Source organism: Corticium candelabrum, chromosome 1 (assembly GCF_963422355.1).
Source record: "Corticium candelabrum chromosome 1, ooCorCand1.1, whole genome shotgun sequence".
NCBI lineage: Eukaryota > Metazoa > Porifera > Homoscleromorpha > Homosclerophorida > Plakinidae > Corticium > Corticium candelabrum.
The window spans coordinates 5992754-6018297 of NC_085085.1; the positions used below are offsets into that span (position 1 = coordinate 5992754).

General features: G+C 43.9%; 3 protein-coding genes across 3 annotated transcripts; 2 read left to right on the plus strand and 1 right to left on the minus strand.

Moving 5' to 3' along the window:
- The first annotated feature begins 9725 nt into the window (after nucleotides 1-9725).
- On the plus strand, nucleotides 9726-10292 carry LOC134185540 (uncharacterized protein K02A2.6-like). Its single transcript, XM_062653388.1, has one exon. It carries the CDS (start codon nucleotides 9726-9728, stop codon nucleotides 10290-10292), a length of 567 nt encoding a protein of 188 aa, XP_062509372.1.
- A 521-nt stretch (nucleotides 10293-10813) lies between these two features.
- On the plus strand, nucleotides 10814-11904 carry LOC134185631 (uncharacterized protein K02A2.6-like). The gene is made up of 2 exons (XM_062653502.1): nucleotides 10814-10922; nucleotides 11219-11904. Exons 1-2 carry the CDS (start codon nucleotides 10814-10816, stop codon nucleotides 11902-11904), a joined length of 795 nt encoding a protein of 264 aa, XP_062509486.1.
- A 9055-nt stretch (nucleotides 11905-20959) lies between these two features.
- LOC134193791 (collagen triple helix repeat-containing protein 1-like) lies at nucleotides 20960-22867 on the minus strand. The gene is made up of 3 exons (XM_062662627.1): nucleotides 21933-22867; nucleotides 21503-21862; nucleotides 20960-21435 (listed from the first exon to the last, which is right to left on the minus strand). Exons 1-3 carry the CDS (start codon nucleotides 22020-22022, stop codon nucleotides 21082-21084), a joined length of 804 nt encoding a protein of 267 aa, XP_062518611.1. The 5' UTR covers nucleotides 22023-22867; the 3' UTR covers nucleotides 20960-21081.
- Between the last annotated feature and the right edge of the window lie 2677 nt (nucleotides 22868-25544).

Genomic DNA, 25544 nt, shown 5'->3' on the forward strand with positions numbered 1-25544 from the left:
AATTCAAAGCTACAGAACAAAATTGTTGTCCAGACATGCATATAGACCATCCAAGCTTGCTTTTGAAGTGTGTGTCATTCGGTGTGTGCACGTGTGTCTTACTATAGCTGCCTGTTTAGGTATCTATCTGTCTCGATCTCTAAATTTGTGTACAGTATGTCTCTCCATCTGTCCGTCTGTCGGTATGTTTGCATGGTCTTTGCTTGTTTGCTTTGTCTTCCTGTTTGTTTGTCTGTCTGTCAACACACGTCACTGTAAATCAATTAATTAGTTGATTTACAGTATAGCAAATCTTCATTACCTGACAGCCTGTGCACGTGATCTATAACTCATTGAGTCGAGATCTAGCTCCATCGCCAGCAGCTCAAACAACTGCATTTTATTTCCTGCGGCATCCCGAAAAGTCAATTTCTTTATTCTGGGTCGTTTGTCGGCCAACGTGGCATTAACTAATCCTGCCACTAAATTCAGTGATTGCTCTTGCCCTGCAGTCTCTTAATTCATATCTCATCTTCAATGCAGCGAAAATCGTCTTTCATGGCACCGATGAATTTGTTGTAGTTATTGTTCACGAGAGTACAGCTACTGTATTACCTCACATACACTAATTATAACATCCCGATATCTGGAAGAGTTTTCACACCAACGTAGAAAATTAGACCTAGAGATAGCTAGCTGTACCAATATAGGAATAGATACGTGACCTACAGACTATACTACACTTACTCACAACTTACCGCAGTGGTCAATGTTGTAGCGTTAAATGTTGTTATACGCCTATATGTGCACGTGGTCCATCAACTCCAATATGATAGAAAGTCAAACAAAAGTCTAGCAGAACGTAAATCTATAGCCCGTATAATTTTCTTGTATGCAGAAACTCCAATACAGAAAGTCAAAGAAAAGAAGCAGAAAATACCCTGCTATACTTTCTTTGACTCTAGAGTAGCAGTAACTTTGACGGAGCTATCACAGGCGGATGAGGGGAGGGGTTCTGGGGTCAGGACCCCTCCTCTTAAGTTAAACGACACGCTCACCGCAGCCGAAATGTTGTTTGTTGTGTTATTAATCTAATGAATATGCTAGGAAATTAACCCTAATACAGATTGAAATGAGTTTGCTGTGTTCCGTAGATCACATATACAGATTTAGCTTCTATGGGGCGTGGCTAATGATGCAACGGGACCCCTTCCTTTGAAAATTCTGTATCCGCGTCTGCCGGATATCGATTGTTAGTTGCATCTACATGTTGAATTAATTAATCATACATACACTCACATACGGTAAAGAGAAACATGCACGCGCACCATCCAGCCTCTTACTTCAGCTACCTCGTACTTACTACTGCAAACTATATAGTATAGTAACGCACGTTACTAATACAGCCTCAAAATGTCGACCAACTTTGGGCGGCGACGTTGAATCGTGCACCACAATCTTGATTTTCATTAGCGGCCCATGGGTTGTAAATGAGAACAGTTTCCAAAAAATTGCTCATTGGGTGATCTTTTGGCTGGGCACTGTTTCGGAAATTCCCAGTAATTACAACGTCTATAAAATTTAGATTATTACATACAAAACACAAATCTAGTCAAATAGTCACTAAAAACACACACACACTCACGCAAAAACACACACACACACACACACACACACACACACACACACACACACACACACACACACAAACACACCTGGTACCTGGACACTATGGGCTTCGGCATCGCAGAAGTTTCCGCCAGGAATTGCGATCATTGGCTTGTGACAGATCAATATTCAATGATACCAGGTCTCGTTGTATGGTATTAACCCCCCTGTTCTTTGGCAAGCCCGTAGGCTGGGGTGTGCACTGGGTGCACATAGGACCTCCCGTTCATGAAAGAAGTCTGGGCTAGAGTAGGCCAATTGACTTCGAGGGATGTGTTGGAACTCCGAAGTACGTGCTAGATATTTGCCTATACTGTCTGCTACCTGGTAACTTGGAGAACTGTGTGTTCGTCACAGTGACACTAGATGGGACGGTCTCAGGAAAAAGACAGAAAAAGGAGGCAAGCGGCGGCTACGTGTCAACGGCGCCGGCTGGACGGTTTTCTATTTCCGAAAACGGCACGTGATCAACTTGTGACTCCTGATCCAGACTTTACACAGCCGGTTGCAGAAGACGATCAAGTAACACCGACTTCCAGTGAGTGCTGTAGTGTTAATAGGGTAGAAAGAGTAGGGTCGTCCTCCACCGCCACGTATGTCGAGCCTTTGCGCAGCACATGCTGTGAAGTTCACGACAACGAGGCTCAGCGTGTTGACTGCAAGCGTCGCAGCCGGAAATCAGCAATGCCATCATGCTAATACTTCTGATCATGATTTAGTGGATGATATTGGCAAATTGTTTTTCATAGCCAAGTCTCCTGTCGAATTCTGCAAGTCCGCGCAGGCTCTGAGTTTTGAGAAGAAGTACAACCTACTGACAAACCACAAAAAGCCTCGCGCCAACTACATTTTTCCTCCGAAATGTATTGGTGGCCGCAACAGAGCTTTCCGTCCTGTTTGGCTATCAGAACACCCGTGTATGGTTACAGCGAGCAAGTGGATGGTGTCTTTTGCATTGCTTGTGAAGATTTCGGTGCTAGAATGTTCAAGGGGAAGTTTGTATGCAAGCCTTTTCGTGATTGGAACAAGAAAGCAGAAAAGCAAAGAAGCACGAGCAGTGCTTATACCATCGTCAAGCCATTGAGCAAGCTGATAACTTCAAGCGAACCTTGGAGAATCCAGATACTACCATTACTGCACAGTCGGACACCCGCAGGGCGGCCAATGTCGAGCGTGATCGTGCTGTCCTAAAGTCCATTGCTTCTGCTGTGTTGTACCGCGCCAGACAGTGCATTGCTTTACTTGGAGATGCAGAGAGTGTGGAATCATCTGGAAATCCAGATAATTTTCTTTCTTTGCCGAGGCTTCTGGCAGTGCACGATGAAGAGTTTAGAAGGCACCTGGAAATTCCTGCAATGCGATGTGCAACTTATCTTTCTCCTCAAACACAAAATGAGCTGATTAAAGTCATGGGAAAGCACATCCTCTCACAGGGAATAATAGGTGATTTGACAGCTGCGCCCTTTTACGCCATTCTTGCTGACAAGGTAACTTCCCATAACGTTGAGCATCTTGCCATCTGCGCCAGGTTTGTTGACAGAAGTACTAAAGAGGTCAGAGAAGAGATTTTTACGTTTTTGAAGTTGGACAGAATTACTGGGAAGCGGATTGCAGATGGTATCTTTGGCTTAGCTAATTTACTAGCTAGCTGTATAGTTGTCGCATGCGATCAACGTACGACGTATGCGCTCGCATAGATCGAGATAGAAACAGCTTCGAAAAGGCTTAGCCGTGTTGTTCTATTGAAAATGATGTTGAGCTACAAATTCTCATCGCCAACAGTTGAAACGCACGGCCGGAGACATCAACACGTGAAGGTATGTGCATATATGTATGTGCGCATGCGTTTGAGACCGCCAGAGTCCCCATTCTGTAGTCTGCAGTCTGCAGTCTGCGTAGTCTGCAGTCTCCGTTTTACAGCAACCCGCTGACGTCCTGCAAGCACGATGTCTGAGAATGCAGTCGAAAAACCTTCTAGCTTCGTCGATACAAACAAAATCTAACAGACGCACTTGCAAAACTTCCTCTTTATTCCTTTGCTTCACGGGTATAGCACATGTAGAAACAACGCCTATAGTCTACATTTGCACGTGCATGCTTTACCACCAACAAATAGGCGTCTAGCTAGAGAGCGAAGGTGTAGCTGTACCTGACTTGCATAACATCTTGCTTGTTCACAGTAGTTCTGTATGTATAGTGGTTCTGCAGTCTGACAGCTTGAATTTTTGGTGTGAGCGGCCGCGGTGTTGTTGCAAAATCACTATTGTCGTCTCAACAGAAATTTGGCGCTTGACGGGAATTTGCGAAAGAGAACGTGCGTTGTATGACAGCGTCTGCTTGTCGGACGAAGCTACTGACCTGAAAGTACGCTAGTGCGTCTCTATTCATATTTTTACCGTATCCAAAGTCGGAGCAAACAGAGACGCCTCATCTACATTTGCACATGCATGTTTTCCCACGTTAATGTTTTTTGGCTCTGGCGGCTCTGGGGTCACCTCATTACGACAACCTAAATGATTGCGGTTAGACGGATAGCTTGCAAATAAGGTAGGCGTAACCACCACGTGAGGGGATTTTCAATGATGTCAAATTCATGCCTCTTGATCCTCAGCTTCCTTAGATACACATAGCGCCATGTGGTGTGGCGAGGATTGACCACTGTACAGTGCTTTTCTATTCATTTATCCTTGTTCTTCTAATATCCGAAAAGAAACGTTCAGGGCGCCGTCTGGCGTATGCAACAGAGGACGATCCTATTTCACATCCGGTCTGCTCACTCTCTTGCCGCTGATTGGTAGAAAGTTATAGTCCCGGATTTGAAAATGGGATCATTGTTTGTTGCACACTCCAGGTGGTGCCGGAACGTTTCTCTTCCGATACTAACAAAGAACACGGTTAAACAAACACTCAAGCAAAAGTGGGTTCTCTAGGTAAACCGTAGTATTAGTGCGAAATTCTGCCAGAAAGTCTGACGGAAAACAGCTCTACCGACACCATTTTACGTTAGAGAGGAAGCACTGAATACAAGAAGACAGGCCTTCATAACATCTTTGCATTCACATTCGGCATTCTCGATAAATCCGTAGCAGTCGTCCGTCAACGCATTGATCCGTAGTAGGCGGAGCTTAATCGAAGAGCGGGCGCGTGGGCGTTGCACATCACAGAAACATCGCTTGTTCTCGTTGACGAAAGCGAAGATAACAGAGTAACTTATACCGATTGAGTTGTCTTCGCACGACCTCCTTCAAGTTACGTTCATTTTGTTTTGTTGGACTTCCCGTCTGGCTCTTACTTCTTCTGTACTGCTAATTCCACAACGCATGTAGTAATTATTATGGCACAAGACCGGCGGAGCAGGGTGTGCACAGGCCATGGCCTACCCAACCTTTGAAAAATTGGACTTCCGCCAACGGGTTTTGGCGTGAGCTCCTGGTAGTATTGGTTCAAGTGGTTAATTAAATTAGCTCTTTTCTACATATTTTCGATAGAGGGCTACTTGATTGCGTCCAGTGGCGTAGGAATGTCATCCAGGTTGGAAGGCAAACCTCAAATTATGCGCGGCAATTGTAGCCTCGTGTACCTAGGAGGCAAGTGTAGTTTGCATTGTCGTCTATTGGAGCTCCTCGTTTCTTCCACTAGTAGCTCGGTTTCACGATAATCTTTTATATATATATGGTGACCAAGCAGAGACTGATGATTGGGGGCCATGGTCCCCGTGGTCACCGTGCATGATTCTTACGCTTAGGGCGTCGATTATTGATACGACTGGGCGAGCAACTGTTGTTCTTATCTTGTTGATAGGACTAAACTGCATGCATGCAGTCTAAGTCATCTAGAGAAAACTCACTAAATTGTCGTTGTTGCTAGCATGCAGTTGCCACATAGCGGCACAAAGTTCGTTTACAATAGACAAATTGTGTATAATCAACGTGCCATAATGTATCCAATTACTTTGATGTCTAGATAGCCGTTGTCATTCTTGCTAGCACTTGCATGGTTTCCAGCACTATTTGCCACGGAGGCGTACCGTGTTCCAAAACCAACAAAAGAGTCCTGAGTGTTACAATCGTTTTCGTTGTTAGCTATAAATCCCAGACGAGTTCGTGCGACTCTGGAGCCATAGTATGAGTGGTAACTTCTCGCGTTGAATCCCTCCTGTAATAGCAAGACACGGGTGTTAAACGACAAAGTCATAGATACCTTCTTTAATTATTTTATTTTATTCTGTTTATTAATTAAGTAACAATTGCGATTGCCATGCAGGCAGCAGCTATAGACTAGAACATTAAAACTGTTTGCTCGTAATATCAAGGCTGTAGCAAGCTCCGAAAAAATCGGCAAGATTAATTAAATATCAAGGCAGTAGCAAGCACCAAAAAAATCGTCAGGCAAAATAAAATATTTCTATGCATTGGTTAACATAAATTAAAAATAATAATTAATAGACGCATAAAAAATATCTATATGCAGTTATTGGATTGCTCCACAGTTAGAGCAGAACAAGTCTAAAGATACGTATAAAATATCTAATATATTTAATCAGCTATACCATATTCCGGAAGTTTACTCTAATCGTCGATTGGCGGAAGTCAACTTTGGGAAATGGTCCGCAAATGCCGGAACTGCCAGACCGCTTACTACGGCCCTGAATTATAACGTGTTCAACTGCTTACCATGTTGCAATATGGCTGAAGAGATGATTTTGGCAGTAAACTTCTCCACTTACTCTCACCAATGCTCGTTCGCCTGTAATGTCCATCTGCAATGAGACTGTAGAGAGATGACGCTTTGTAGCTGAAAGTGATCCATCTGATCGTTCCATCTACTTTCATTCCCAAACGAACTTCGGTAAATGGCAGTGTCCAATAGGAAGCCAGTTTAGTTTCTTTGTCATCCAAATCCAAATTATTTGATTGAAATGTTTGCTTGTTTGACCATATTGCGTTGTCGTAGCTAAATGTTTGCTGATTCCCATCTATCTTCATGATTAAAGTCCAACCTTCCCTCGCATCGCAGAATGTCTGTTACAGACAAACATAAATTTCAAAAACAAATTAATTAAACTTATTAATTAAATTACTTCCCACCTGGAATGATGGATCAGTAGCAGATGGCTTAATCCAATACTGTCCATTGTAAGAAGATGATTTGTACCTCGTTGCTATTTGTTGACATGATATAGCAGGCTGCAAACTAGATTTACCGAGTGGTGGCACTAACATTAGAGTTAGCCATTTGATGCCGTCACAATACTCTATCCCTTCTTTCTTGTTATATCTCATCATTCCTGCTCAAAATTTGTACACAATGAAAATTTGCCATTTCTAGCGCATTTCAATAGTTTACCTTCTCTTATCTTAGAACAATCGTCTAAACGAAAAATTCCCGTCGGGCCACTCGGTCCTATTGGACCCCTAATTCCGCGCTCACCTGGAACGCCTTGGGGACCAACTTTTCCTGCAACCCCCTTTTCACCTATGGAGTAACGTAAAACATAACTACTAAGTGTGGGTTAATGTAATCGGTTGTCTATTTCAGTTGCACAAGCGAAATGTATAAATGCAAGGAAAATGTCATGAGCACCAAAGCCACTAAATCTACTTTGCAACGTTGCTTGGTAACGTTAGATTAATGAGAATTGATGTATTAATACTGTAAACTGTCAACCTACCGAGCCTTGAATAACGTTGCGATGGCAACAAGCTCAGCAAGAAATGATACCATTACAAGCAAGCAATAAGAATTATTTGTAGCCAGCGACTATTTTTAATTAACGAAAACACTGTCCATCGCTAATCACACGAACTCTGAATACCGGTGTATCTTGCTTAAACTAATCCTACCTTTGTCTCCTCTTGGTCCAGGAAGACCAGATGTACCCGGAGCTCCCGGAGCACCTTGGATACCTGATACTGTTACTGTATAGATATCACGTGTCAAACACCATTTTTTGTAGACACGGACAATTGCTTTAATCTTACCGGAATTGCAACCATTTTTGCAACTTTTGCTTTCCTACAGAAAGACAAGTAACTGTCAAGACAATAAACTCATTCTGGCGCATATTTAACTTAGGAGCTTGTTATTTTAATAAAATGACATTATTAACTACTGTACCTCTCCAGAATCTGACATACTGGTAGCGGTCACCACCAATGATACGAGAAATACGAGAAACACAAGAACTTCTGTTCTCTGCATGGTGATCACAAAGAAACACTAAACTCGAACGGTAGAACTGCTTGCTACCAAGCTAGCAGTTTGTTCTTATGGCTCACGAAAGAACGGAACAGAACACCGTTTGCTAGACCAAGCTCCACCTCATGTCTGTTGAGCTACGGTAAACTTAGATACGGTATATGTCGGTTAATTGAACAAACAAACTCCGGCGCATCTCATTTCAGGCCGTCGGAGGCAGTCCGGGCGAAATCCGACTCGACCGTTCGTCTCGGACGGTCGAAATCGACTCGGCCGCCGCGTTTCGCGACAATTGGAGACCGGCGTCGTGCATGTCGATCGGCGCGTTAGAGGCATCCGTCCATCCAGACATACGGAAGCGTGGGTTGGCGTATTATAGTAGAGTCTTACATCAATTATCGGACACTCTCCAATATCGGACACTGGGGTACGGAAACCAGACGTAGAATTCTTGTATCTAAGGCATGAATGTAGAGAGTAGAAGCACACGGTAACACAACGTGCTCGATTCAGCTTGATCACTGTGATATAGTATACTAATTAGATTAGCTACGTGTATGTTGTGAGACAATACATCTCTAGTTAGTCTGTGTTTAGTCCGCGCAGTCTGCGTTCAGCGTTCCGTGAGTAATAGACCTTCCGCGTCTGAATCAGTGCGAACGTGTCATATAAGGGTATAGACACTGCAATTGGCGACGAGGATATGGCAACGGGTAGACACGGCAAGATTAGCGATTTTCGACGAGTAATCGACAGTGTTGGACTCTACAAAGAGAGGTTTCTATTCTACTGTGTAGCAAATATCATTTCGAAGGACGGAGACAAGAGCAAGGCCGTTTTTCTTACATGTATCGAAGCTACAACATACAATTTGTTGGAGAACCTTAGTCCGACCTCAAAAGCCACAAGACCTGCCTTTGGACAAATTGCTCGACTCACTACAGAAGCGCTATAAACCACGCATAGTCGTGATCACAGAGTGCTATCGTTTTTACAAGCGACAACAAAGGGAAGGAGAGTCGATTGCATTGTACCAGTCAGAATTGTGCAGGTCAGCAAACGATAGTCAGTTTGATGATTCCTAGAGTATAGCTCTCCGCGATCAGCTCGTCTGCGGTCTGTTTCGCAGGCGTTGCAACAAGAGATACTAGCGGAGGCTGACCTAACCCTCGCAAGGGCTGGAGAGATGGCTCAAGCCTTCGAGACAACGACTCAGGAAAGGCGTTTGTTACGTAGTGGTCCCGCTGTTCAGCCGCCAAGGAAGCCAATTATGCAGCAGTCAGAGACCACACATGCCGTGAGAAACGAAGCCACAGACGGTTCTTTTCAGAGGAAGTGGTCTTCACAAGACCTCAAAGAATGTTATCGTTGAATGTTATCGTTGCGGAGGTACTGGTCATCATCCAGCGAACTGTAGGTTCAAAACCCAATCCTGCCATCACTGCAAAAGAGTAGGTTACATTGCCAGAATGTGCCGCATGAAAAGGAGACGAGAGCACAAAGGCAGCAGCCGCGCCATCAGCCGCGCCATCAGCCACGCCTTTTAAGCAGAAGGGAAAACCCTGCAGTACTCATCAGATCGATCAAGAGGAAGTGGGTGTATTGTTTTCGCTCACAAGAAACAGGCGAAGTGAACGTAACAATGAACGCCGCGGGAAGTTACGTCGATATGGAGGTGGATACGGGAGCAACGGTAACAGTGATTTCAGCAGGAGTCTAGCCACCAGAGCGCATTAATTCATGTGCAATTATCACCAAGTTCTGTGCGTCTGCAAACGTACAGTGGCAATCAATAATTATTCGCTGTACTAATAATAGTTGTTGTTGATGTTAGCAACAAGCCTGCAATTCTTGGAAGGAGCTGGTTGTAGGTGATTCACATGGATTGGAACTCATTGTTTCAAGTCCAGGGAGAGAAGCGTCCTAGTATAGTTGAGCGGTTTCCTACACTATTTGGTCCAGGAGTCGGTACCTTGAAAGTAAGTCAAGTCAGGATAACACTGAAAGAGGGAGCTCAATCGAAGTTCTATAGATCCCGTCCTGTACCGTACGCGTTACAAGAGAAAGTGGACAGTGAGCGATCTCGGTTGCAAAGTGAAGCCATACTGAGACCTGTGGAAAGCAGTCAGTGGGCCGCGCCCATAGTACTAGTCTGGAAAGCAGATGGGACTGTGCGTCTGTGTGGAGATTACAAAGTGACAATTAATCCTTATTTAGAGAGCAATCCATACCCTATGCCTAATCCTAAAGATCTGTTTGCCACACTAGCAGGAGGAGCCATATTTTCAAGGCTGGATATGAAACATGCTTACCAACAGTTGCAAGTGAAGCTAGACAGCCAAGAATATCTGACCGTGAATACCAGTAAGGGGCTGTTCGCTTACGTAAAATCAAATACCGTTTGGGATCAGCACAGCATCCAGCATCTGGCAGAGAGAAATGAATAGGATCTTGGCAGGAGTTGCCGGAACAGTATGCTACATGGATGGTATCTTAGTCGTAGGAGAGAACGAATCACAGCATGATGAGAGACTCATGGCAGTTTTACAGAAATTGGACAAAGTGAGTCTAAAGCTCAAACGAGAGAAATGTGAATTCAACAAGTCACAAGTTGAATATTTAGGCAATGTTATCAGCAGCAGATGCATCCAACTGTCAGAGAGCAAGGTGGCGGCAATTCAAGATGCACCACCACCGACCAATGTTACTGAATTGAAGGCATTTTTTGGGTCTTCTCAGTTACTATAAAAATTTCCTGTCTAATCTGAGTTCAGTATTGGAACCATTGTATGAGTTGTTGCAGAAACAGAGACAGTGGTCTTGGGAAACAAGACAGATAAAAGAATTTTTGGAAGCGAAACAGAAGTTGTTGCAGTCTGATTTCTTAGTACACTATGACTTAAAGAAGCTTGTCATTCTATGCTGCGATGCATCACTAGCAGGAGTTGAAGCTTGACTATCACACGTCATGGCAGATGGAACAGAAAGACCGATAGCTTTCGCGTTTAGAACTCTGTCTCAAGCGGGAGGAAAATATGCACAGTTGGAGAAAAGAGGCACTGGCTCTTATCTTTGGGGTGAGACAATTTCAAAAATATTTAGTTGGAAGACATTTCACTTTAGTGACTGACCGTCGTCCGTTACTACGAATCTTAGGACCACATGTTGGAGTTCTAACCTTGGCAGCAACACGTTTGCAGCGCTGGGCTCTTATTTTGAGTGCATATGATTATGAAATCCAGTATAAGCCAGGCGTTGAGAATACGGAAGCTGATTTGCTATCCAGATTAATTGCCCATCCCAGTAGAAGTCATTGACCCAAATCAACAGACGTTTCATGTGGATTACTGTGAGGCATTACCGGTCACTGCAGCTGATATTACAAAAGAAACGCCGAGAGATCAAATCCTAAGGAGAGTTTATCAGTATACAAAATGTGGTTGGGGACCCAATGGCGAACCAGTCATTGAACAATACAGGAGACGAGCGAGCGAGCTTTCGATTGAGAACGGTTGCTTACTATGGGCAATCCGTGTCATCATTCCAAGCAAGTTGAGATTGTTGATTCTGTCTGAGTTACACAAAGGACACTTAGGAATGAGTCGAATGAAATCATTGGCCCGCAGCTATGTATGGTGGCCAAGCCTAGATAAAGAGATTGAGGAAGTAGTGAAGCAGTGTGAAGCTTGTCAAAGTTGGCGAAGCAAACCGGCTCGGATAGATCCTCCGCACCCTTGGATTTACCCTCAGAAGCCATGGGAGAGAGTCTACGCCGACTTTTGTGAAGTCGTAGGGAAGCAGTACCTGCTTATGGTGGAGTCATTCAGTAAATGGCCTGAAGTACATGATCTAGGTACTCATACATCCACGAGCACATCATCAGGATCCTCTCAAAATAATAACAGTGCACGAGAAAACATCACTCAGACTACACCAATGTCCCAGCAGTCTCACCAGATACCACCGTCTGCAACAGTTACTGAAGAGAGACCATACCCTCTCCGTGAAAACAGAAACCACTTGCACAGTACCGACAATCCTAAAGGGCGAGGAGTGTGATATAGTATACTAATTAGATTAGCTACGTATATGTTGTGAGACAATACATCTCTAGTTAGTCTGTATTTAGTCCGCGTAGTCTGCGTTCAGCGTTCCGTGAGTAATAGATCTTCTCTGTCTGAATCAGTGCGTACGTGTCATAAAAGGGTATAGATACTACAATCACTTGGGGTATTGCTGTTCATGGTGACAAAATAGAACTTCTGCTGCTTTTCCGTATATCGGACACACCCATAAAATATATCCGACAACCGTCGGTGTTTGCTTTCCACGGTACCACAGTTCACTGTCTGCACCTTGAAATAATAGGTACATGTCTCTTCTACTCGCAGTGATAACAACAGATCGGCAGCTTTGCACATTGCTCTTCAGGAAGCTGAGGAAGAGGGGCAGGTCTTGTTCTAGTATCAGACATCCGATTTGCTTGATGCAAGTGCAATATAGGCGAGAACCGTGAAGAATTGTGTTAATGTTGACTGCATACGTCTACTAAATGCCCACTCAGCACGGAAAGGCTTTGACTTCGTCTCCGTATCAAACAGAAGTATTTGGAGAGAACACTAGATCTTGAAATGGCTCCTATGATGCTCGCATGGTCAATATAGACGCGGAATAGACAAGTATGATTGCAAAAAGCCGTGTTCTCATTTAATGTCAAGGAGACGTGTGACGCGGCGGTAGAGTCTGGCTACGCGAGGCTATATACGGCTCTGCTGTACAGCGAGTACTGTACACGTACTGTAGCGTTAGATGGCGCTATGGACTTGTAGCGCGCGTACCCGTTATGTAGTAAGCGCGCTACGTACTAGAAATAGACCATTAACGCGCGTACAGTACTGTAGTATCTGACGAGAAGGCGGGAATTTCAGATTACAGTACGCGCGCTAGCATCTGTTCGCGCCAGGACTGTTTGACTGAGTGGGAGAGACTGCTTGAATACATTCAAGTGCTAGGTAGGCGTGGGAGTCCTTGCTGTAGTACCACCAGACTGTAAATATACTGGAATCGAAATTTAGAGGACTGTGGAGACAGACTACGACAGGAAGAGTGAGCGTCATTCGCTGCAGAGGTCAACGACTACAGTCCGCAACAGAAAGCATTTATTGTGAGTGCCTTAGCTTCTGGAGTAGCTAACGTTTGCTGCTATCAGGCTGAACTACAGAAAATACTTTGATTTTATTAATTAATGTATTAATTAATTAAAATTGACTAGAATACCCATTTCATATACCAACAGTATTGCATAGAATTGCATATGTGTCAAATCATAATCAACTATTTATTGCTCTAAGAAGGTAGACTCGTGCCCAGTCCTCCACCGCGCTAGGTTGCTTACACCACGTGCGCTAGCTGTCACGTGTGTATAGGTCCATGTGGTTTCACACGTGTGGTTGGCTTAAGCACGGTGGAGGACTGGGACCATGCTTCGTCACGTGACAAACATGTTTGTAACGTGACCGAAATGGCGTGACATGATTGGTAGATACTAATTTTATTTAGCATGATAGTTTCCGTAGGAGGGCTTTTGTAATGCATGATTACACAATTAGAAAGACTAAGTACACAACAATTATAGAGCCACTAAGCCATTACGTGCCGATAACTTGTTGATGTCGTCGTTGTCCGTGAGAGTGCGACCAGAGAAGGACTTTCGAGAAGAGCGGTCTCAATGGTAAGTGCAAGTCCATTCGCGCGCGCCTAGACCTTCTACATACCTGTCGAGCCACACGAGTACGTGAAGGTAACGCCTCTTTTTCAAAAGGCTGCGACGGGTCCTGATCCCAGTGTCTGCCAGAGCACCGCGTTCAGGCGTCCCTGTTAGTTACGTCTAGCAGATTTTGTTGGACCAATTTTAAGCTAATATCAGTCACGTCGAGGTGGCTCGTAAGCTTTCCCGGAAGCTCGCCAGAGGATGGACCATGCCACCAGAACATACGTCTACGTTGGTATTGCCTTCGCACCAGTCTCTGTTGGAGTTATAGCACATTCTACTGACGTTTCAGACTTGCGGAATCACCCCTCGCCGTATGCAAGTAAGATACGCACTGCGTACAAGAGGTGTGCACGTGCAGAGTGCCTGTTTGACCTGTAGATGTCACAAGGAGAAATCGACAAGATTCGAATCAAGCAAGTGGGACTTGTCCAACTCCAGCGAAGCAACATGTCTCAAGAGATTATGCGGAGATGCCAATCAATTGGCAATTAGTAGAAACGACTCTGTCGAGATAGATCGAACGTTTGCGGGAGTCCGACTGCTGTTCTCTTGGTCGAGGGCCTGTTTCGTGGCAAGATTTATGCCGTTTCTCCGTGAAAGACATCGAAGACACGATGCGTCGTCAAAGCCCTCATTTGTTTGGCATCTTGCAAGCGCTGGTCAAAGGGAAAGCCAACGAGGAGGCTGACAGCACACGCCTGCAGGCTCTCATCACCGGCACTGTGGCACTGAAGTTCTGAGATCGCCAAAGCAGTGGGATTGCACTCCTAACAGCCTACATGCTTGTTTGCTCGCGGTACAGGAAAACAAGCAATTACAGACCTCAACCATCTTGGTGTCTCACAATCATATCAACAGGTTTAGCGACGTCTAACTAAAGAACTTGGCGAATGATTACCAGGATGTACAGCAGCTCACAAAAGAGACACACATCTGGGTGTATGACAATCTGAATTTGTATTTAGATTTAGATCTGCTTTAGATTTGTGAAGGTAGTCAACTGTACGAAATATGTCCGTCATGGGCTGCGTTATCCTACTCTAGACTCTGCTAGCCGGCGCAGTTTTACGAAGAGGATCGTGCATGTGCATGATGGCGTTGATTTGTGAGGCCAGGCGACTGACCGGTTGTAGGCAGGCTCTTGCTAATCTACCACCTTCTGTGTCGTTTAGCAGAGCCTTAGCAACCTATTAGAAATCTTAGCTGAGACCAGCGGGCTGAGCTAAATAACTTAATTAGACTCAAATGATGTCACATGACGAAGCATGGTCCCAGTCCTCCACCGTGCTTAAGCCAACCACACGTGTGAAACCACATGGACCTATACACACGTGACAGCTAGCGCACGTGGTGTAAGCAACCTAGCGCGGAGGAGGACTGGGCACGAGTCTACTAAGAAGGATAACACAAAGACTAACTAAACAAACAGCGCAGAGAACACACAAGGTCATGTCCAAACCATTGGAGAAACGTATTGCTACAAATTGTCTGACAAGTGTTCTTGCAACAGCTTCAAATGTACTGAGACAACATGACAGAGAACAGCTCAGATGGCTACTAAGCTGTGCTCTGTCAAGAGTCGAAAGTCTCCATAACCAATGCATTGAAAAGTCTCCTCAAGTAGCCACTTGGTGCTCACATCAATTAAATATCCACTTATTATCTCCTGCATTAGTTGTGTCACCGGCCTTTGTTGCAGACACGTTGAAACATGCAGATGAAATAAATTCCTGACAAAGTGTGGAAATCCAAGTTCCTGTTGATATCAGTTGGCCAAAGTGTCCCCTGCTTTCTTGTCATCCAACTCCGAGTTACAGTTTTACTCTCATCACATGCCATTGCCTGCAAGTACAAAAGATTCCTCAAATCAGATTATTAAAAACCAATAATTGTGTTACAAACACAAACTAAATCTGACTATAATTAATTAATTAGTTCTTAGAGTGCTTATAATTAATTGCTTACAATTGTAACACTGCAGTTTGGACTTGATTAATAAAAATGTACAGAAATTGAGATGAACTCGTAGGTATCCCCAGTCTATTGACAGAAATGTGTTTCATGGGCACATGGACAGGACTATCAAATGCGTACATACGCATGCACACACACACACACACACACACACACACACACACACACACACACACACACACACACACACACACACACACACACACACACACACACACACACACACACACACACACACACACACACACACACACACACACACACACACACACACACACACACACACACACACACACACACACACACACACACACACACACACACACACACACACACACACACTGAGAGAGACAGACAGACACGGACACAGACATAAACACAGACATAGACACAGACCACATACATGAGAGTGCATGCCACATACGAAGCGTGGTTGGCGTATTATAGTAGAGTCTTACATCAATTATCGGACACTCTCCAATATCGGACACTGGCGTACGGAAACCAGACGTAGAATTCTTGTATCTAAGACATGAATGTAGAGAGTAGAGTCTAATATCAATCATCGGACACTCCCCAATATCGGACACTGGCGTACAGAAACTAGACAAAGATTTCTTGTATCTAAGGCATCAATGTAGAGAGTAGTCACACGGTAACACGATGTGCTAGATTCAGCTTGATCAGTTGGCGTATTGCTGTTCACGGTGACAAAATAGAACTTCCGCTGCTTTTCAGTATATCGGACACGCCCATCAAATATCGGACAACCGCCGGTTTTTGCTTTCGACGGTACCACAGTTCACTGTCTGCACCTTGAAATAATAGGTACATGTCTCTTCTACTCGCAGTGATAACAACAGATTGGCAGCTTTGCACTTTGTCTTCAGGAAGCTCAAGAAGAGGGGCGGGTCTTGTTCTCTATTATCGGACACCCGAATTTGCTTGATGCGAGTGCAAATAGGCGAGAACCGCGATGAATTGTGTTAATACTGACTGCAGACGTTTTGTAAATGCCCGACGAGCATCAAGAGCCTTTGATTCGTCTCTGTATCGAAAGAACTAGCTAGATGTGGCCGTCCACAAACAAATGAATGAATCTACAGGTGATAAACTGAGAACAACTATAGCCCTCCCTCATCTAGCACGTCCTGAACATCGCCATCGTTCGCGAACAAATGAATCTAGAGGACGTCAGTTAGTCTGTGTTTAGTTAGGCTCGAGTGTCCAGCCGGTCATCTCCCCCCGCGGCGGAGAAAGACCGGCTGGAGACATTCGCCACTCAAAGGAAACCGCTGCTCTCCATCCTCCAATCAGGATTTTACACGTTTGATTAGTGTGTGTGTGTGTGTGTGTGTGCACGTGCATTCACAATAACTGCTGATAGCAATGCCCGTCGCTATTGGCTCTCTACTAATGGCTTTGTAACGGAGTAGTCAATTGCTTTTACCGTCTGCTATCACATTTCGTTAGCTACACCTGCATGTCGTCTTCTCTTTTGTCTTCCTTTTCGTACTTGGAGGACTAGGCAGCGCATGCAAAACAACTTCTAGTCCCTTAGGGTGTCGTACGTTGCATGCATTGAACGAGTAGACCATCTACAAAGCGTGGTATTTGCACTCAACGCAGGGCGACGCGCAGAGCTATGATTTGCGTACATTGCGGTCGACCTTTGGTTGTCCTCTGTGGTAAACTTTGAGTCTAGCGCTCTTAGAACGAGAGACAGACAACGAGAAAAGCTGGAAAGAGTCAACCTGTTGTTCGTAGACTTGGATTGCACGTGTTGAGACTACACCTACTTGCGTTAGAGCGAAATTACATTAGCAAAGAGCCAATAGCGACGTGCATCCCTATCGAGGATGCACAAACATTGAACGGCACTCTGATTGGAGGATAGAGAGTCGGCGGTTTGTTTGAGTGGCGAATGTCTCCAGCCGGTCTTTCTCCGCCGCGGGGGGCCATGACCGGCTGGACACTCGAGCCTAGTGTTTAGTCCGCGTAGTCTGCGTTCAGCGTTCCGTGAGTAATAGATCTTCCGTGTCTGAATCAGTGCGTACGTGTCATCTAAGGGTATAGACACTACAATTGGCGACGAGGATATGGCATCGGGTAGACACGAGAAGATTAGCGATTTTCGACGAGGAATCGACAGTGTTGAAGACTACAAAGAGAGGTTTCTACTCTACTGTGCAGCAAATGTCATTTCGACGAACGGAGACAAGAGCAAGGCCGTTTTTCTTACAAGTATCGGAGCTACAACGTACAATTTGTTGAAGAACCTATAGTCCGTCCGCAAAAGCCGCAAGACCTGCGTCTGGACGAATTGCTCGACGCACTACAGAAGCACTATCAACCACGCATAGTCGTGATCGCAGAGTGTTATCGTTTTTACAAGCGACAACAAAGGGAAGGAGAGTCGGTTGCAGTGTACCAGTCAGAATTGTGCAGGTCAGCAAAGTATAGTCAGTTTGGTGATTCCTTGAGTATAGCTCTCCGCGATCAGCTCGTCTGATAAATAGAAGTGAAATTTACAAGGCATGCTCAAAATGCACGATTCCCTAATGCACAATTCACTCACTCTACACGACACTGTACAGTAGTGCAATGCTGTTTTTGTATTACCGCATTTCTTCTACTAAAGCCGCAGTCTCGTTAGGCTCGAGTGTCCAGCAGGTCATCTCCCCCCCGCGGCGGAGAAATGAGTGTCCAGCCGGTCATCTCCCCCCGCAGCGGAGATTCCTCCGCCGCAGGGGGAGATACCGGCTGGACACTCGAGCCTACAGTCTCGTATATTTGTTAGCACTGCCAGATGAGACGTTTAAACTAGGGAGGCGTTTACTCAAAGACAGTGTTTAATCGAAATCATACAATCTGTTAAATATGGTAAACACTGCAAAAGAAAAACATTTCACTGTACTGGTGTATCTAGCTGCATGTGTTCTGATGACTGCTAAATTTCTTCTAAGTCTTTCAAACCTGCTAGCTGTCTCATCAACCTCAAAAGCAAGTAGACATGAAACAATAGTGATGCCTTCATAAAGTTGTACCATTCCTTATGGTCTACAATAGTTGTTCCTAGACTATGCATGTGCCACACCAATAACAATTAAGTGAACATTTCTTTTCTCCCCTCACATGATTTGCAGTCATATCTGCACAATCAACACCATCAACCAAGAAACGTTTAACTGCCTGGTTTTGTTTAATATTGTAATTACATGTTAGTTATACAAAATGTAATTACGTACCACAAACATATATGTGTACAGATAATTAGTAAGTGCGCCGCCGGCTAGTCTGGGAATCCGAGGCAAGGTATGGACCTCCAAGACTACGCGTTTCGATGTTTTGGCATAATCCAAACAACTTCAGTAATCTGACAGGGCTGGCACGGGGCTATTCGGATTAGCGAGGTTCCACTGTATGTGTAATATCAGCAGAACATGCTTATATAATAGTATTGCTTACCCTCATATTTAGATAGTCACTTACCATATATAGTTTATATATTTAATACATGTATTTTTGCCATCAAATTTATTGATATGTAAATGCAAGGTATCTTACTAACATCTTGTTGAGAGAAGCAAATCAAAGCATACTACAGTTGAACCTTGCTAATCCGAACAGCCTTGTGCCAATTCAAGCCAAAGCTGCAACGACTACATGTACTTCTAAATACAGGGACGTAGCCGTTGGTCCGGTTGGTCCGGTTTCAACCTGACCACGTTTCAATAGTTGTACTTCCACCAAAGGACAATTTCCGGCAACTTCCAAAATAGGGTATAGATTATTAAATAATTTTTTATTTAATCACTCTGAGACAGCCTCATATCAAGTGCCTGCAGCCCCGCAGATCAGAACATATACAGCTAGTAGATCTGTTCATTCTGGTTTCAAAATAGAAGATATAGTAAGTGGAACCTGAGGATGTTGTTTCTGTCACCTCTCTCTAATGCCTCATCACCCTATGAATTTTTTTCCTATGAGACCCTTCTGGAAGTCTAAGAATTAACCGTGTGCTGCATCGTACTCTCCACATACCCAATGCATGACCTTTTTGTTTCCTAAAAGAGCCTTCTAGCTGGGAGTCTAAGAATTAACTCTGTTCTACATCGTACTCTGCATAGACCCAATGCAGCAGAGCTTTATACCTGGTCGCCTTTTCAATAGGACGTCAATGACACTCAAGACATTGCATTCTGTCACTACATTAGTAGGTACTACGAGAAAAAATTATCTTTCGTGTCTGTCTGCACATGCCCATCTGTGTGTGCTTGCTATTTTTCAACCGGACCACTTCCAACTGCCGGCTACGGCCCTGAAATAACGGGACAGTCAGGATTTAGAATAGTTAGATACGAGCATTTGCTGAAACTGAGATAGCAGCAGCAACCCAGATGAGGCTGCCTAACAGGATCTGGGGACACAAAGCAGGGCACCAAAAATAACTTGGATTAGCGAATTGTACTGTACAACTTTGACCAATCTGTATACACTTGCATGTCCAAACTAAAGAACACATGCCTGTTTGACAAAGCAGATCGTGGCACTGATTTTCAGTAAAATCACTGAAAAAGCTTTTGTGACAATTGTCTGTGACAAACAACATATTAATTCACTATTATTATCATGATCATACACTATGAGCTGTGCAGATTAGAATAAAATATCATGTGATCAAAACATTTCATGAATACAGAGCCCAGCCCCCAGACCCTCAGGTGCTTCTGGTTCTGCCGCCAGTGTTGCATGCAATTAAGGCAGAACACTATAACGTTACCCAAACGCCCTTCTATTAGTAATTTAACATCTGTCACACATATAGAAAAATAATAAAAATAATTTAATAAAATGAATAAATTAAGACTGTTACACACAATTAAATTCACCATCTACAAATTTTGATCATGATAAAAACCTAAATGTCACACAAACAATTAGATTGCTGCCATGTCAGGTGCTCTTCTTTCTCTTGTACAAAAGCACAGCTGAGAGCACAGCTATTATACATTACCTCACATACACCAGCATCGATATATCCCAATATTTACATTTATAAGGGATCAAGTTACAATAACACTAAACTTAGGAAACAATACTCAGCACTTTACCGAAGTAATGTTATATCATTAAATGTTGTTATACACCGATGCAGTCTATCGATCAACACTCCAATATGATAGAAGTCAAAGAAAAAACGTTATCCGAAGAAGCATCCAGGGATAAGCAACTACAAAGTAAATAGCGCTTATGCTTTCTATCCTGAAACTTTTAGTAATATATCTCTGGGCAACCGTTTGTTCTGTAACATTGACAGACGATATCGATTGTTTAGTTGCAGCTACACAATACATATAGGCTAGTCATACATATAAGGCAGAAAGAGATATCCAGTTCCCTACTTGAACTTCAGCTACCTCATACTGTACGTATACTGCCAGCTACAATACTGAACACAAGTTCTAATTCCTCGATTTCTAATTCAGTCACTTTTGTGAGGGAGGAACTTCTGCAATCATAATGCGAGATACCGAATTCCATCCTGTATTGCCATTATATGTTGGGTGTCTCTTACAGTTTCCAATGTTAAATCCAATTGTGACTTGACCTGCTGGAATGTTCTCACAGTATCCCTCAATATGTCTGTGACGGTGAGCCCAATTATTGACTGGTTCACCATACATAAGTCCATCAATAGTCATAGGTCCACTGCATTCGTTACCATTGAATGTAAAATACCATCGAGAACAGCACGCACCACTGGAGCACTGGACCACAAGAGTTCCTGCAAATGCAACATGTAGAGATGAATTGCTGTCAAGTTTCCTAAAATTACAGTTCTGTTGAAAAGAAAGCAGAAACAAGTCACACGTTGATAATTGGAATCACAAGTCCGGTTGGAATAACCTGAATCAGACCGCTGTCCTTCCCATCATTTCTATCCCACACACACTGTTTCCAGTTGACTGTCATAGCTTCTCCTTCCTCTCCTTTCCTTCCTGTTTCCCCTTTTATCCCTTGTAGACCTTCTGGACCTTGTGGACCCTGTGGGCCTATCTTCCCAGCATTACCTTTGCCACCGACATCTCCAAATAATCCTCTCTCTCCCTGTGTTCCTTTCTCTCCTTTCCTTCCTTCTTCTCCTTTCATTCCCTGTGCACCGGCATCTCCAACCAATCCCCTTTCTCCTTTCATTCCATCTCGTCCGGGTGATCCATTCACTCCAGGTGATCCAGGTACTCCTGGAACACCAGCAGACACACATGTCTACTCAAAATTGGACATAAAGTTTCATGACATATTTTATTTAAATGAATACTCAATGAATCATCACAACCTGCTGATTTCTCTCATCTGACAAACTTTGACCAACAGAAGTAGCAATGACTTGAATGACCACTAGAACTGTCACAAAAAATGAAAACATGATGATGACCGATATCCTCGATACTGATGAAGTGAGCTGGTGAGCTTGCTCTTATATACTCCTCCTCACACACCCTCACATCCGGGGTGGGTACAGTCTAGTCTGAAATAGAGCATTTCCACGTAATCCAATGTTTCCAAAATCATCTGCAAATGATGACCTCAATATGTTTTCATATCTAGCCCTCCCCCTTTTTTTTCTCATTTCCTGCCTACAAGTTCATATTGTCATTTTCATAACCAGCACATCATTTTCTACAACACCCTATTTGCATTGATCTCTCACATTGTCACACACTACTGCAAATATGCTAAAGTGTGCAAAACTTATTAACTCACTGCACGTGCTTTCTCACCACATAGACGCCAAAAAGCATCCTTTTATAAATGATCAAACAATAAGACTTTACAACCATGGATAGACAAAAAGTGCAACAGCAGTGATTCGTACTGTAATCGATCCACTATGTTGCAAGAACTCAGACTGCCATCTGACAGACACATCATCATAACACTTCATTTCACCATTTCCCAACCACATCAGTAACAACAAGTAAAACAATATGGCTTGGAAGAAGAGATACACAAAACTAGTTGGAGAACAACAGCTGATAGCTGAGTCATTCAGTTTTACTTTCTCTCAATTCTCTTCTTATTGTAACCTTCATTACATCCCACATAACTAGTTGACCAGAAAAGTCAACTCAAGCCAGTTGTATAAAATCTTTCCAGTTAGTAGAGTATACGTATGTTTCCATTGGTGACACTCTACAAGATCCTCAGATGTTGCACTTTCGAGTCCGCAAGTGCACCCAATATTTTCATTCTGATTATATTCATCTCATTTCAAAGTTTATTAAACTACAACAATCACATTTGGAGTCTGTGTGAGGGGGGTTTGTGTCGACACCAGTGCCCTGCAAGACATTGTTGCTACTACGCCATCTTACAGAGAACTATTCCCAAATGATTAAGAACTGTCCCAGCCTTTGTCTGAGGAGAAGATTCAAGTAGCTATCGCCTAGCTTAGAGTTGGTAAGGCCCCAGCAGCTGGTGGCATATCTGCTGAGTTGTTGCAATAGGGAGGAGGCAAATCCACCCACTGGCTCACCTCACTGTTCAACTCTATCTGGAGCAGTGAAAGCATCCCCTCAGATTGGCTAAGCCACCTTATTGTCCCTCTTCACATGAAGAAAAGCCATTCTGAATGTGACATCTACAGAGGCTCTGCCCTCTTACGCATTCCCAGTAAGGTTTTCACTTGTGCTATATTGAACAGGATCAAACCCAGAACTGAGGCTCTCCTGCACAAGAACCAGGGTGGTTTCTGCAAGGGCAGAGGGTGCACTGATCAACTATTTCTCTCAGGGTGTTGATGTTGATGAAAAAGGCTAGGGAGTATCATTGTCCTTTGTACATCTGTTTTACCTTTGCAAGGCTTACGATTCAGTCAATAGAACAGCTCTCTGGACTGTACTTCAGCAGTGTTACCACCTTCCATCTAAGTTAAATAATATCATTGAAGCATTGCACAACAACACTTCTGCCAGTGTAAGATCCCCTATGGTAAAATCTCAGATCATTTCTCTGTATCCCTTGGTGTCAAGCAGGGTTGTGTACTCGCTCCAACCATATGTTCAACCTCTATTTTGATACTCTAACTAGACTTGACTTTACTGATCACCAACCAGATGCAGGCTTGTGCTTGTCATACCACTTGGATGCTGACCTGGTGGAAAACAGGAAGAAGCTTACATCAGAGGTGTCAGTGGCAGACCTTGAATATGCTGATGATGTGGCAATGATCTCTGATTCATATAAAAGTCTCTGTACCTTACTGAAATCTATGGATTCCACTTGTCATGATCACATGAGGCTCACCATCAATTACAAGAAAACAAAGCTGTATCACCTGAAGATGTTACCCATCCCCCATCTCCCATTGTTCTTCATCCTGACTGTAATCCCATTGAGGTGGTACCATCTTTCCAGTACCTTGAAAGTTCTGTCTCCAACAATAATTGCTCTTTAGACGTTGAAATATCAGCACGGATCGCCAAAACATCTCAGTCATATGAATCACTCAACCGCATTCTTTGGCACCAGAAAAAGATCAAACCTTCTACCAGGCTAAGCATTTTTGTCTCTCAAGTTCTTTCCTCTCTTTTGTATGGTCTGGAAACAGCCGTAATTCTGGAGCCTCAGGTACGTCGTCACACAGAGTTTTGTGATGTAATGCCTCTGCTGCATCCTTGGTGTGTGTCATTATGGGATGGAAAGAGCGACACCTCCATCAGAAAGATCACCCATGCACCTACAAAGAATCTCCACTAGGCGTATTGGGTCACATCTTGTGCATGGATGAGTGTTGTCTACCGAGGAATTAAGTCTTGGTGGGTGCACCATCCCAAGGAAGTCGCTCAGTTGGAGGCCACAGAACGCGATGGAATGAGAACTTTGAGGGATTGCAAACTTGAGAAGGTTTGGAGGATACAAGTATGAGATCGAAATGTGTGGATTTTATCACCACACAAGAAGTGAATTTCAAGAAAGAAGAAAAACAGAAAGACCGCAATGATGAGCAGAAACGGCAACGCGAAACAAGGCAAACAACATTGAAGTTTGATATACATTGCAGTCTTGATGGTTGTAGCTTCACAGCTGTAAATCATGTCGGCCTTGTAAAACATCAAAGGCAGAAACATGGTCAGTCCTTAACTGGCCAATGTCAGTATTGCCATCAAACTTTCCTTCAACAAGGCCTCCACAACCCACGCTTGTTTTTACTGTCAGATAATTTTCACCCTCCACCCCCCACCACCACCCACCAACATAGTCTGTATAGTGAACTTGGCTTGCACCGCTCCTTATTGGAATGAACGCAGTCAAAGGAAGGTGTGTGTGTGTGTGTGTGTGTGTGTGTGTGTGTGTGTGTGTGTGTGTGTGTGTGTGTGTGTGTGTGTGTGTGTGTGTGTGAACAATGTGCGTGATTTAGAGAGGTGAGATTGGTAAAAGCAATTGAAAGAGTTTGTGGGAAGATGTTCGGACAGGCCAGAGCTATGCGTCAAAAGTGTGTCAGCATGGGAAACACACACGCATGCATGCACACACATGCACACACACACACACACACACACACACACACACACACACACACACACACACACACACACACACACACACACACACACACACACACACACACACAAACACAAACACACACACACACACAATGGCAAACTGAAAAACTGGCTAATCAAGTGAACAATCCTAATCCTGACAATCACCCTCACAACTAAGTACACTGACATGCAATGCCTATTGAAGAGTGGCCACCCAATGTCCTGCCTAAACTTTCATGGTTAATGGTCAAGTCACAGTCAGTGATTGTCACCATCCTATTCAGAGACCATGCAGGTAGCCATTTATACCCTGAGCCAAAAGAAGCAAAAGCAGCTGAACTCCTTTACACTATAACTCAGCCCCGACGTAAAGCTGACTGTTCCTGGGAAGCTACTCAAAA